Raw genomic sequence first — 15222 nt, 5'->3', positions numbered from 1 at the left:
CAAAGCAACTGTGAGTTTGAGAGGGCTGTGAAAACAGTCAAGGGACTGTTGAAAAAGAACAAGGATCCGTACAGGGCTGTTAGCTAACAGGGTCACACCACTGCATCATGGGCCGTTGCCTGTCGAGCTCCTTATGGGCAAGTGGCTGCGTTCCCCATTGCCTGGCTCGCCAGCTCAGCTCAATCCCCAATGGCCTAACAGGAAGGCATTCCCTGAGGGACAAACAGCTGAAACAAACTGTAGACTTTAAACAGACACCGGGCTGTGAGAAGGTCAACGTGTGTGGATACAACCTCAAAGACACCAGCAACAGTACAGCAGAGTGCAGATGCACCACGCTTCGATGTGGTGGACACAGGCTCAGAGGAGGAACAAGACCTCAGAGCACTTCCAGATCCAGCCACAGACAATGCACAAAGAGGGGGGTGGAGAGAGAATCCTCAGAGCCACAAGCTCACCCAAAAATACTATATTACGTTAATAGAATATACTGTTGGGGGGACCTATCCCCAGCAAAAAGAGAGCCTATCCAAGAGTTCAGACTGTAATTTCATGCTTTCATAGTTTCTGGATGTGAAGTTGCATTGTTAAAGAATACTTGTTCTCAAATTGCATTGAAGTTATTTTTCAATGTTAGGAATGTTGACTTCTTGTTCATAAGAGGGGAAGATGTAGTACAATGTCCCTTGTGTGCATCCATAGTTATGTATAACATGCAGACTAAACTAAGTAAACATGCCGAAGCTGGAACATCGTTGTCATGACATTTATCAATTGTTTTCCATTTTTATCAATGTACGAGCTTGGGACTCAAAGGTCATTGATAAGTTCAGAAATGCAAATGTAAGGTATACTCAGGGGTGAAAGTAAGATGGTATGGTTCGGTGTCCTGACAAAATAAATTGTGGGGGTACGCCATACCAGTTAAACACAAGCCTAGCACTGTTGGCAATTGCACCATTATTTAACATTACCGCATGTCAGCTGCATGAACATGAGCAAATTGACTTCAACATGTGCAGTATACTCTCCAAATTGCATCGTGGTTCGACAAGAACACTAAAATGTTATCAAGGTGGAGATATGTGGCCCAGACATAGAAGCGCACAAACAGCACTGGATGCATCAATTCAGGCTATATGTGTAGTGTGCCTAATGACAATCGCTGAACGTCATTACACGTTTTAGTTTAACAGACGTCGCTTTCCATTCATCAAATTGCAGGTGCACCGTTTGGATGCTGAAATATGCCGCCCCGGTACTCAACAGGAGAGCGTTTTGAAGTGATTTTTCTCACAATCAGATGAAAACAAAAGTAGTTGTATTACCTTTTAATGTGGTATAAACACATGATCAAAGTTATGACAAATCTTCATGGGCCTACTTGACCCACAGAGGTCACTAAATAGGGATTCTATATGTACTTCTAGGATTAGACCCATAACATGTTTTTTAGTAGTAATTCCCGTACCAGTAGACAATCAAAGACCATGAGCTATTATTCATGGTTTTATTCAAGTCGAAGCTCCTTTATTGAAGAAACAAGGACAACCTAGGCAAGTACACTTTCTCAGGGTTCACAATTTCCTAGAGGAACATAACAATATCCACATGAATGCTCATGCTTAACATGTTAATTGAATTCCTTTTCGAAAATCTCTAATCAGAATAGCCTAATATTCACCATTGAGATCAATTTCATAAATGCTTACAGTTATACACGTTGCTATTGAATGGACAGAAAAACCACAAACAAAAAAGTTATAAAAATCATATCTTGAATCGAGAGAAACATTAAGATTGAAGATAGGATACAACTTTTAAAGTATGAATTGTGCCAAGCTCTTTCAAGGATGTCTTCCTCTCTCCAGTCGCTGTTAATCAGTACTGGGAATACTCCTTGGTCTGGAGTTTGGCAACGATTCGCTCCAACTGCCTCTTGGCTTCACACTGTGGGAAGTTGCCCATTTCGTAGTACTGAGGAGCAACCTTCACCAGCCTGGGGAGACGAGATCAATTAAAGCAAAGTCGTAGAATATAATCAAAATATCCAATAAAAGCATTACCTGTAAACGACGAATAAGTCATAAGAGATGTTGACGCTTATCAAAACCCTTGTTATTTACAGTGTATTCGCTAATCGTTTTATTTGTGTGGACATTTCTGAGTTATACTTCATGACCACAAACGTACCATTCCGGTTTGATATCAGAGCAGGTGCGAATGTAGTTCTTGGTTGTGAGGACAAACTCATTGTAGAGCACCCACTCTGGCTTGTGGTCCAGGACGGTAGAGGGGTGTAGCTGGACCACCTGGTTGTCCTTGACTGTGAGATAATGGCCAGTGCGCTCCAAATGAGCCACCTAAGCAAACAAGAAAACATTTAAGAAAATGCACACAATGCGAGATAAATCGTATTTGTTCACTTAATTCCATTTCAATTCGAAGTTAATTGAAATGGAACTTGCCCTGCTGTGCACCGACTGACCTGCATGAAAAAGCCTGTGACTAGCGCTCGGCGGATGTTGATGTAGTAGTCTCTGCTGGTGAATTCGGTGCTGCGCCGGGGCAGGTTGAAGCGGTCCATGATCCGGGACAGCTGCGAGCGCACGTTGTCGGCCGACATCAGCGAACGGTAGTTCACAAAGTTGTCGTAGCACCACTGTGTAGACTCGTGGTCTGAGAAACGACAACAAAGATCAACCTACAGGCAACGGCAAGTCAAATTAAGCATCATATTTCAAAGTTACTTACTTAAAGGGACATTACACTTAAAAAGCAGTCTTCAAAGGTTAATCTTCTGTTGAGATAAGTCCATGGCCAAGTCCGATTAACCATACTTGCATTCTACATAGTAAGCATATTAGGTATGCGAAAATAAAGTTTTATAGTAAATTTAAAAAAATTCAAGTATGCTTTAAATGCAGGATGTTTGTTATACTCATTTCGGCTTCTCTTCTAGTAGAATTTGCTAAACACTTTTGAGGAAGAGAATCATTTTTCCAGACTCACTCACGTGTGTTTGACAACAGCTGATTATCAGCTGATGAGATAAGGGGACACACTGTACCCAAATGAACAAATTGCGGGAATCAACGCAAATACTCAGGACATTTGTTGCTTACTGCATTTGTTTTTTACTAAACAGTACATTCTAAATAGTATGTAGTACAACTAAGTACACAGTATGTTGTTTTAGTAAGAAGTAGGCAAGACAGATTTCGGACACGGCCCATGTATCAGTCTATCAATTTATAGATCCAAATATCCCATGTTAATTCCAGATTTGTGATGCTTATCTTTAGTCTGTCATTAATTAAAGGTTGGTCTACACAACTGATGGCATAGGATGTGGACTCACTTTTGAGGTCTGAAACATCTGATTTAACGTTGATTTGAGTCTAATCTGTCCCTTTAATTCATTTTACCCTATCAAAATAAGATGTTTGTGGTGGCCATGTTTACTTTGTTTGAAGGCGTGGTAGACGTTGAGGAGTGTCAGGTGGTCTCCGTCGATGTGGGCGAACCGCATCTTGGACTCGTCCGCCGCCTTCTTAGCCTCGGTAGGGCGGACGAAACACTGCGGGACTAGACAAGGTTGGTATGGGCCCCAACACAGACGCCCATAGGGATGAGTCAAGCATTCACAGAACAGAGGAACAAGGCCTATTGTAGCTAGAAAACTTGACAGAGAGCATAGGTGGGCAGGGCAGGACCAAGTGGTGTGTTTATGAGGGGGGGCTCTTCCGACTGCATGATGACTGGCTACTAGCTTGTCAAGGGAGTCAACACCTAACCACATCTGCAAAACAAAGAGGTTTCACACACCTGCAGAGCGTTAAAAGAGAGCATTGAACTTGAGAACAGTGTATATATGTATAACATTCAAGAGAATCCAAGTCCATTTCACATTCAAGTCAATGGCCTTGACGTTATAAAAGGGAAATAGATGTCCTTATACGATGTCACTACTGACATACGGCTTTGTATGAAAGAAGAACATCAATATGTCCAAATTGGGAGTTTTTGGAACACCACCGATCATTACTTTCATGTTCCGCTGGTAAGCCTAATTTTGCTTTACTCATACATGTTTAAATTAATATTTGACATTCAATGTAGTCATTTTACAGTCGCAGACCAACTTCAACATGAATTTCAGGAAACAAAAAATGTATGGCCTTTGTACTGAACTGGAATTTCTATGAATCTCCTGAGTTGATATTGAATTGACCACAACCAAATCACAAATGTGTACGAGTAAAACACAAGGGGAATGCCAATTTGAAATATTGCGAATAGTCCAAACATTGAACATTCTATATGATAAAATCAGAACTCTATCTTGCCATATTGAACGCAAATGGTTCCCCCCACCCCCCCGGTAGTAAAACCAAAACTGGCCAAGAAAGCTTAAATATAACCTAAATCAACCACCCACATGCAGATAACAAAGAATCCTTTAAAATGTGTAAACCTCACTTAAAACAAAAATAAAGATCAGGTCTTGATGAGAAATACATTTGATGAGTAAGACCATTACAACATCTTGACGATAAAAAAAACATTGCTTGCCATGGTATCTTGTACTGCATTTGGGCCAATAATACATCAAGAGACACCATTAAAGCAGCCATAGACAAACCACTAAACAAATGCAGAGGCAATGTTTTAGACCTTTCTGAGAGCACTATATTGAGATGCCTGCCCTGCCCAATAGCACTGAGGATAAACACTCCCATATTTCAAGCAGCTGGAAGAAACATGGTCAACTTTTCAATTTGATACAGAATACAATTGGCTTTCAGTTTACTTTTCCATCAACCATCACCTTAAATTACTAATTGTCATTATCAATCAAGTATCTAACCAGTAAGCAATCGAAATACTTTGTGTAGACCAAAAAGTGTATTTTTCCATGGAGCCCTCTACAGCGGAAGTTTCCCACAATTGGCTTTTTGTTCTCACATTTTGATTTGAGGAATACTTACCAAATATTGTTAACTTGATCCCTCCATATAAATCTAATACTTTCTAGCATCTTTGCTAACTAGATCTGCAAACCCCCTTAACTGTGGGCCACCTCCTTACTTTTCCAAAATATTAATGAACTCTTCCAGGAATTAACAAATAGCATTAACAAAGCACTGAGGAGACGATCAATTTAGAGATCTCCATCTTGCATTAAATTGGAACCCACAGGGTTGAGAGGGTGCCAAGGGTGGGCACTGGGCGACTTTGGATGCCAGCCATCCCAGCCCTGGGCCATTACCTGACAGCATGGCGGTGATGGAGAGGATCTCGTTGGAGCAGTTGAACTCGCAGCTGGCGATCACCATCTTGGCCAGCTGTGGGTCCAACGGGAACTCTGCCATCATGGAGCCCAGCTCTGTCAGGTCGCCGTCGTCGTTGAGTGCCGCCAGGTAGTTGAGCAGCTCCAGCGCCCGCATCAGGGTCTCCGGGGCTTGAGAGCGCAGGGGAGGAAGCAAGAAGAGCAAGTGATCAGTACAGCATAGAACATGTTTGATCTCTTTGTCATTTTTACTTTTCTGTCTGTCAAAGGATCAATCAACAAATTATATTTTATGATAAAATGGTTGGTCAAGAGGTATATCAAGAAAAAGGGCTGCCAGTCAGTTTCAAATGAAACAGTTTCAAACTAAAGTAGCACTTCCAACAGGCAAGTATTGCAGCAAAACCTTGGCTCCTCACCTGGTGGGTCCATGAAGTCAAAGTGCACCAGGTCATCGATACCCAGCTTCTTCAACTGCAACACGACAGAACCCAAGTTGGACCGGAGAATCTCAGGATACGTGTTGTCCTGTAGTGTGGAAAGGAAAATAGTCAGATCAGTAGAACATGAAGCCATTCTACTGTATTATATCATCCGTTGTGTAACAAGGTTGGCTAATTCTGCCAAATCACGTGTTTAACAAGAGCTGAACGTACTGGCCGAAACAGGCTTCTGTAAAATGCCCAGCACCACATGAGATAAGTTAGACTATAAACATTTCCTTAAATTAATTGTCCTCAACATTATCCATAAGATAACAATGTATTCAATATTTAATTCGACCGTATACTTTGCCCCAAAATTTCTACAATCCAGGACAGCTCACCTGCATCTCGGTCTTGTAGGCTTTCTCAGTGTAGAGGCGGAAAGTCTTCCCTGGCCGTGTCCTGCCGGCACGGCCCGCCCTCTGCTGCGCCGAGGCTTTGCTGATCGCCGTTACCAGGAGAGACTCCACCCTGATACGAGGATTGTACACCTGTGGGTTACAGGTGTAGACAACATTCTCACTCAAGTCTTTATTTTATAATTTAAAAAATGCTGGATGCTGATGTTAATGTTAACTCAAAATGACACCACGACCAGGTTCCAGTTTAACAATGTTTACTTCACCGTATGACTACAGTACATACCGGTAGTTTCCATCACACTCAAGTCAGGTCCATCTCCAGTGAGACTACTGCGCAGGCGTACTAACAGAGTGATAGCGCCATAATAACAGAAATACAGGGATACTTAAAACATGAACTTAACAGTTAAGTCCACAGTGAATGTCATGGACAGCACTTCTAGAGATAATCTTAAATCATACATTCATTACTTAAACTGTACCACAGATGTACAGGTGAAAATCAATGAATACACAAATGATTGAAGATAATCACTTGTTCATCTGTAGGTACAGTTGGAGGGATTTGGATATGGGGCGAAGGGGCACCCATTACACAAGTGTTAGTCTACAACGGCAGCGAGGTGAATGAGTAACGGGAGGGTTTCTGGTTCAAATCGCAGGAAAAAAAAAAAAAAACAGGTAATAAGGGAACAAATGTATGTTCTCAAAAAACGTACTGTCGCTAGGTTTCATACATTTGGCGACAGATAAGCACATTTTCCCACCAGAGGGGCGTTTCTGCCAAACTGACTTGTTGAGGATAAATGGCTGTGTGTAAAGACGTAGTGAACTTTAAAAATAATTTTGCGGTTAAATTCCCCATGTACCGAATTAAATAATCTAAGTTAAATGGGTTTCCATTGCATTTTCAACTCCATCGATGATTTTCACCCAAACACTGTTGCAACAATATAGCAAACTTGCCCAATATGTTTTTGGCACATGCTCTACAGACAGTTTGCTGATAAAGTGGACAGGGTAGGTTATATGATAAAAGCCAGATCATTTTTTATTGATAATTGGCAGCCAAGCAAACCAGTCATCATGTCACCAGCATCATTCAAATGATCGCCTACCCTCAATATTTAGTGGAAATGTGCATGAAGCTCATCACAGTGCACTTAACCACCAAGTAAAGACATAAGCTATAAAGTTCATCGTAACTTATTCCATCTGCCTATAAACTCTGCATGCTTTTTCAAGTCGTGGTGGTAGTACAACAAAACATATCACATGACTAAGTTCACTTAGAAACTACATTGGCACAATCTCATTCCAAAATCATGGGCATTGATATGGAGTTGGTCCCCCCCTTTGCTGCTATAACAGCTTCCACTCTTCTGGGAAGGCTTTCCACTAGATGTTGGAACATTGCTGCGGGGACTTGCTTCCATTCAGCCACAAGAGCATTAGTGAGGTCAGGCACTGATGTTGGGCGATTAGGCCTGGCTCGCAGTCGGCGTTCCAATTCATCCCAAAGGTGTCCGATGGGGTTGAGTTCGGGGCTCTGTGCAGGCCAGTCAAGTTCTCCCTCCCTCGATCGACAAACCATTTCTGTATGTACCTCGCTTTGTACACGGGGCATTGTTATGTGGAAACAGGAAAGGGCCTTCACCAAACTGTTTCCACAAAGATGGAAGAACAGAATCGTCTAGAATGTCATTGCATGCTGTAGCGTTAATATTTCCCTTCACTGGAAATAAGGGGCCTAGCCCGAACCATTAAAAATAGCCCCAGACCATTATTCCTCCTCCACCAAACTCTACAGTCGGCACTATGCAGTCGGGCAGGTAGCGTTCTCCTGGCATCGGCCAAACCAAGATTTGTCCGTTGGACCGCAATTTCATGATTCATCACTATAGAGAACTCGTTTCCACTGCTACAGAGTCCAATGGCGGCGAGCTTTACACCACTCCAGCCAACGCTTGGCATTGCGCATGGTTATTTTAGGCTTGTGTGCGGCTGCTCGGCCATGGAAACCCATTTAATGAAGCTCACGACAAACAGTTCTTATGTTGACATTGCTTCCAGCGGCAGTTTGGAACTCGGTAGTAAGTGTTGCAACCAAGAACAGACCATTTTTACACACTACAGCCCTCGCCAGTGTGTGTGTGGCCTAAAACTTAGAGGCTGAGCCATTGTTCCTAGACTTTTCCACTTCATAATAAATAACAGCACTTACAGTTGACCGGGGCAGCTCTAGCAGGACTGACTTGTTGGAAAGGTGGCATCTTATTACGGTGCCATGTTGAAAGACAGTGAGCTCTTCAGTTACGGGCCATTCTACTGCCAATGTTTGTCTATGGGATTTGCATGACTGTGTGCTCGATTTTATACACGGGTGTGGCTGAAATAGATGAATCCATTAATTTAAAGGGGTGTCCATATACACTTCATGGCCAAAAGTATGATGGTTTTTATATCAATATTTGCACATAAAAGCATTTCTACCACAATTGTCGCACAATCTACTTCACAGACAACAACAAAAAGATCCTATCTCGTCTTTCGTATTTTGATTTGTCGAAATTGCGAAACTTTACTGATAACATTCTGTTTCTATGAGGCCTGTCATGAGTTGTTTTATGCGTCAGGTAATTAATCCGCTTGAACTGGTTGGATGGAAACCTGGTTAATGAACTACTATTACTTTTCTATCTGCATTGTGCTCAGATTGTGGACCACAGACCGTTCAAGTGTCCCTGTTATTGAAAAAAGTACAAGTTCGTAGTACTCGTGCCAGGTATTCGCTCTGCGTTTGAAATGACGAGACAAGGTAAGGTAAAACATTATAGAGGGAGAGGAGTAGCAGCCTACCTTTTGCTTGGCAAAACCGGGATCGATCACAAACACCACTCCGTCGATGGTAAGGGATGTCTCAGCAATGTTTGTCGAAACCACAACCTAGGGAACAGGCATTGGGGGTTAGCACTAGCAGACAATTCAAGGACTTTCTATACATACTTACATCATAAGACATTGGAAATATTTGGTGATAAACAAGCACCAATGTATGAAATCTGGGTTGTATATACAGTAGGGCACCCCATAGCAAAACATTTTGAAATGGAAAATTAAAATCTGATTGTACAAGTTCAGGAAGTACCTTCCCATTTCTCAGTTCCAAAATGTTTTCTTCCTACTGAACACAACCCTGTTTTTGCAGTGTTCTGCTGGTCTACCTTTCTTCCTATCGCACCGCTGGGCTTCCTGGGTGGTGCGGCCTCAAAGATTCTTTGTTGCTGCTGGGGAGGCAGTGTGGAATATAGTGGAATGACTTTGATGTCCCCGACTTCAGGTCCCAAGTCGTCGATCTCCCGTTTGATCCGTTTACAGGCCTCGTCAATTTCCTGAAAGACAGTTCAGAGTCAGGCAATATTCACATTGAGCAGTAGACAGATATCCTGAAAGTTAAACCTCCCCAACAATTCAACTTATATTCAGGCGACAACCTTGGTGTTGTCAGTATCACTCTTCAACACTGAATTGAACCATCTTGACTGCATTTGAGAAGGGGTGGAAGTATACCTCTTGTCCGGTGAGGAACAGCAGACAGTCCCCCTCCTCTTCCTCACACATGTGGATCTGAACGACCGTGCGGATGGCGGCTTCCAGGTAGTCCCGCTCCGGCTCAGGGGTGTAGAAGATCTCCACGGGGTGTGTGCGTCCGGGAATGGTCAGCAGCGGACAGCTGTCAAAGTACACTTGGAACTTCCCGGCGTCTAATGTGGCACTCATCACAATCACCTGTGGGCAAAGAACATATTCCTGCTAATGCTTTGTGGTTGTTAAGGATTGTTGCAATGCCACTTTTCGTGTACAATAGTGAAAGCCTGACTATGGGAGCCAAAGAGGGAAACATCTACGTTTGAATAGGGATCTAGAATGGGTGAGCAAATAACTAGGCTAAATTACATTGGGACTAAGGTCAAAAGCAATCCAAAAACATAACCCCTAAAGAGCGACTGCCTTTAAAAAGCAAATAAATCCCTTTGAAAACGGCCTATGTGGCATCGATATGAGTCAGAAACAGTTATTCTTGTGTCGTCTAAAACAGTTTGGATAATCAGTGCGTCGCAACGGATAAATTAAGGTTGAGTTTTGATTTGACCATGTCCATTTGCCCAAATACTGCACAAACAACTTACACATAAAATTGCGCCGCTCAAACATCCTCTGCAAAAATGTCTTAATTAACATATTTCTTGAGTTACAGTATCTTAGAGTCATTCTGGGAAGTTTGCGGAAGTGAAATAGGCTTCCGTGTCTAGTGTCTCATGGGCGACAAACTAACCAAATGCAGAACCTGTCAGGAAACGCACCAAGACAGAAATCAAATTTTTCTAATAAGCAACAGAAAACCACGTGCCAATTGGGGTGTTCAGTGGCTCTTTTGGCCTTTTGTAGAGGCATGGGGAATGGGCTAGGCCAGGAGTTGTTTTGGGACTTTAAATTCCTTTCAATGGTAAAACAAAATTTGCAATTCATATGCGATTTTCTTTCTTCATGCGACTCATTCAGTTATGGTCAATGCCATTTTAACTTCACCCAAAAACAAGCTAATTTACATTAAACTAATGAATCAAATTTATCTCCAGAATGGACTAAAAGAAAAAAAAAAAAGAGAAAAAAAAGAGAGATAACAACCCTCATTTGTCTTTCCTTGATTCCTCGCCTCTTTCTCAAAACACAAAGGAGAATATCCAAATCAAGGACATGAGGAATCGAGGAAAGACTTGAGATTCCCCACTGGACTCGGAAGCTGTACCTTGAGGTCTGACCTCTGTCGGACCACCTCCTTCAATACTCCCATTAGGATGTCCGTGGCCAGCGTTCTCTCGTGGGCCTCATCCAGGATGATCACGCCATACCGCTCCAGCAAGGGGTCGTTCATGGCTTCCCGAAGCAACATACCGTCTGTCATATACCTTAAAGGGGAAAGGACACACGGTTTAAAACATAGCAGATGCTGACCGAGTGATGGCTTGAACACCAAAATGTGTTCATTGATTTTACGCCTCTTCAAAATGAATAAATATAAACAACATTTGCTCTCTTTTAGTGTGCAGCTGCAACACTATACCAAATACTTGTTGACCACAGTTGCCTAAAATAACTTAATTCTTATTCATTATTAAAGCATGTCCAACATATTTTGACTGAAGCTGTGTGTGTCAAATTGAATTAACTGGCTATGACCCCAAATTCTGTATTCTGGGGGTATTCAAATTACAGTTCTGAAGGGCCAAAATGCTTTGTTTTTTTGGTTTTACCTATGTTGTGTTTAGTAGGCACAAAACAGAAGAAAACACTTAAAAACTGAGTGAAATTGAGGTACCATCTGAACTTATCCAATAACAAATGCTCATTTTCTAATTTCGTTGCATAACATTTTGCAGCGCTTTGCTACGTGCGCGCCCTAATAATTAACGATCCTGGTAGTATGCAAGAATGAAAACCAGAAGTGTTTAGGCCTGGAATTGAATAACCCTGATGTAGCCTCTACTATCCAGACAAGAAGTTGCTTACTTCAGTATAGTCTTGGCGGAGCTGCAGTCCTCAAATCGAATGGAGTAGCCCACCTCCTGGCCCAGCATGACATCCATCTCGTCGGCCACCCTTTGGGCCACGCTCATGGCTGCCACCCTTCTGGGTTGGGTACAGGCCACTGCCTTCTTGGGGCCACCCAAGCCCTTCACCATGTCCACACACCATTGGGGGATCTGAGGGAAAAGGGAGTGCATGTTATGGATGTGTCTAACTGAAACAAACATATTTCAAAGTGCATTGGCTTGGAGGTGAGGGAGAGAATTGACTGGAATGCCAAATTACAAATGGCCCTTAAACACTACCTCTTCTGTGTTTGCAAATCTGAGGGAACAGAGTAGGTGTAAACAACACAGTGATGTAACCACTTGGCCTTCAATGGCATGTGTGGGGAGGGGGGTGAAAAGTGTACAGTAAGCAATATCACCCATCTGATTCCATCAGAAACACAAACACAGAGGGAACGGGAGATCAAACTAAAAGTCAATCCAAACTGCTTCTTCTGTTACAAGAGTGAAGATTCACCAATGCAAAAATGCAAACGAAGCACCTCTGCAAAGTAGAGAAACAGAATCATTTAAGCCAGAGATTAACATTAAGGGTTTCCCTATTTCCCGGGGCAAGTGACCTGAGCAGTCAGGCAAGTTGCCCCATTGGGCAGGGGAGAGTTTTTATTGATTTATTTACAGATAACCAAAATGCAAAGAAATCTAGTAGTTTGGTCTTTCTGGTTCCTCCCGTGGGTAGGTGAAAATAAGTGATCATAATCTTTCGGGCCAACAAAAAAAAAAGGTACTCCTGACTTGCCCAATGGGAAGAGCCGTTTAGACCTTAATGTCAATCCCTGTTTAAGGACTATTGAACAGAACTGCACCTGTGTGGTTTTCCCAGAGCCCGTCTCTCCGACAAGCACAAAGCTCTGGTGGCGTGCCAGGATGTCGTTGAAGCGCTCCTTGTACTCCCACACAGGCAGCTGCAGCCTCTTCTTCAAGATCTCATAGTAGCGTGGTGTGTGGGGCAGGTTTGTGAACGGGTTGATCTGCTGCTGCATGGCTGTCTGCTTGAGAGGAAGCATGCCTCCAACGGCCATCATGGTGTTGGGGGGCACGACAGAGGGCTTCACGTCCCTATCTCGGTCCCTGTCCCGATCTCTGTCGCGGTCCCTGTCCCTCTCCCTGTCTTTAGAGCGCTCGTCACGGTCCCTGTCGCGATCTCTGTCTTTCCTGAAAAATAGAATAATATACATAAGTCAACCCACGATAGTATATTACTTGAAATAGAGTGCACTTTAATGTAGTGGGACATTTACAAAATGTGCAGTGTGTTAATAAAAACGCAATGACAAAAACAAATTCAGTTATACATTCTTATATGGGGTTATGTCAATAAGAATTATTACTTAATAATCAGTGTATTTATATTATTAATTGACCATTCTACAGCAGGATTTTTTTTTTTATACATATGACCCATTCATGGAATCCAAATATGCAAACTGGTCCCCAAAATACTATTGTATGTAGATTAAATCAGATTATGTGCTAATGCTAATGCAAATTGGATGCAATATTACAATATGCAAGTGTTTGTTATTTGGCTATCTTTCAGCTGAGAGGCTAGTTCCTGAACTTGAGAAATATCTTGGCCAATTAATTGCCAAAAACCCCAACTCCATGATTAAAGGATTACATTTATCGTCAATTGCCCACAAGGCCCAACCAAAACTCAACCCCTCTGAATCAGAGAAGTGCATGGGGCTGCCACATTGGGCACCTGTGTGGGTGATTAACTGCCTTGCTCAAAGGCAGAACGGCAGATTGTTCACCTTGTCAGCTCAGGGATTAGAACTGGCAACCTTTCGGTTACCTGCCACCCAGCTCCTGTACATAAACAGAATTGAGCGAAGGCGTGGGCGGACTGGAGCTCCGATGTCACAGAAAACGACAATGTGTCGCATAATTGCGGGCTATTTTTTGAGTGCCGTAGTTTTTTAAATAAAAACTCCATTGTATGTGACGTCGGAGCTCCAGTCCACCCAACTCCTTTGATGTAAAGACATCGTGGAATTGAGTTAACATTATGGCTAGCCAGTTTACTCTTGTGTAACGTTAGCGCTAGGCCGCAGAACATCAACACGTGCCTTGTCAACATGACTACACGAGCGTCACAGGCTGAATTACACAGGAAACTCGCGGATATGTAGCTAATCGTGTATCATCTCTACAAAGTATCCAGTTTATAAATGATAACTAGTAAGACGCAATATTTGCCGATTGGTACCTAGCTAAACAAAACAATCTAGCCGTTCGCTAGCAACAACTTGCTACCCGAAAGACAGTAGCTGCATGAAACGAGAAGCTTACCCATCAGATCTCTTTTTATTGGAGTAGTCGTCGCCTAAATCTAAACGGTGTCTTTTAGACATGATGAATAAACACAGATTTAAAATAACAGCGTATATTTAGCTAGTTTCCTTACAACCGGCAAGCTAGTGTTCCGCGCGAGGAAGCAAATTCGGGTAACCCGGAAGCAGTTTGTTTTAGTTCGCTGGTTGTGGTCGGGCAGAGGGTAAAACCACAGACTAGGACAATGAGACAGATGTTTCACTGGATAATAAATGTGAAGCATCCGCTTTGGGCAGTGGGAGGAGATGGATTTTGGCAGACATTCTGCAAATTTTCTTATCGACGAAACATGTGATCTCAATACAGTTTTCTGTTCACAAAACTAGAATATGTTATGAACATAGTGGACTAATTATTGTAGACTTTGCCCTTTGCAAACGTTTTTAAAAATCGCGTTGTTTAGAAGGTGCGCAAAGGCGAATTGAGTTCTTGCACACTTCACAGAATAGGCGTTCCCGAACGGAAATATGCAGATTACATTAGAACACGCCAATAGGATCTCGCTAGCTCGTGCTAGCCCACTATTGGTAATTTTTTCCCCATTGGAAACGAGGGGCGATGGTCTATCTTGGTTTAGTTATAAAACATCTTCGGTAAAACAGTATGTCGCTCAGTGTGTCGCTCACTGCTGCCATCCTCTGTATCATTGCGCCATAACAGTTGTTACACGGTCAGACTCATATGTTTCAGCACAGTTGAATAGCGGAAGTTATCAGTATATTTGGTGTCTTTCTATTTACAGTGTTGCCAATTTAGCGACTAGTCGCTATATTTAGCGAGCATTAAGGCCTCTCTAGCGACACATTTACAAAAAAGCGACTAGCGACAAATCTAGCGACTTTTTCTGGTGTTATTGGAGACTTTTGGAGACTCGGACGTGAAAGCACGTATCGTTCTTACTCTTCTCAACGAGCAGCGGGTGCTGCCGTGGGTCCCAAAGCACTCACAGGTGGCCCAGTCCTCGCGCAGCAGTCCCTCCCAGATGCAGTCAGAGCAGGAGATATTCATCCCTCCTCTTCCACACTGCAAATGAATCACGCAATGCTGGAAGCCGCCGCTGGCTAATGCCACCCTGGTTTACATAAAAA

At 42.7% G+C, this 15222-nt stretch overlaps 1 protein-coding gene across 1 annotated transcript; it reads right to left on the bottom strand.

Moving 5' to 3' along the window:
• Positions 1–1501: 1501 nt before the first annotated feature.
• On the bottom strand, positions 1502–14283 carry LOC112231663 (pre-mRNA-splicing factor ATP-dependent RNA helicase DHX15). The gene is made up of 14 exons (XM_024398362.2): positions 14093–14283; positions 12604–12952; positions 11712–11905; positions 10951–11110; positions 9711–9929; positions 9365–9532; positions 9000–9086; positions 6120–6269; positions 5713–5821; positions 5273–5464; positions 3466–3588; positions 2489–2679; positions 2194–2363; positions 1502–1999 (listed from the first exon to the last, which is right to left on the bottom strand). Exons 1-14 carry the CDS (start codon positions 14152–14154, stop codon positions 1882–1884), a joined length of 2292 nt encoding a protein of 763 aa, XP_024254130.1. The 5' UTR covers positions 14155–14283; the 3' UTR covers positions 1502–1881.
• Positions 14284–15222: the final 939 nt, after the last annotated feature.

The sequence above is a fragment of the Oncorhynchus tshawytscha genome, linkage group LG34 (genome assembly GCF_018296145.1).
Source record: "Oncorhynchus tshawytscha isolate Ot180627B linkage group LG34, Otsh_v2.0, whole genome shotgun sequence".
Classification (NCBI taxonomy): Eukaryota; Metazoa; Chordata; class Actinopteri; order Salmoniformes; family Salmonidae; genus Oncorhynchus; species Oncorhynchus tshawytscha.
The sequence above is the reverse complement of the archived record's forward strand: the minus strand, read 5'-3'. Positions and strand labels throughout refer to the sequence as shown.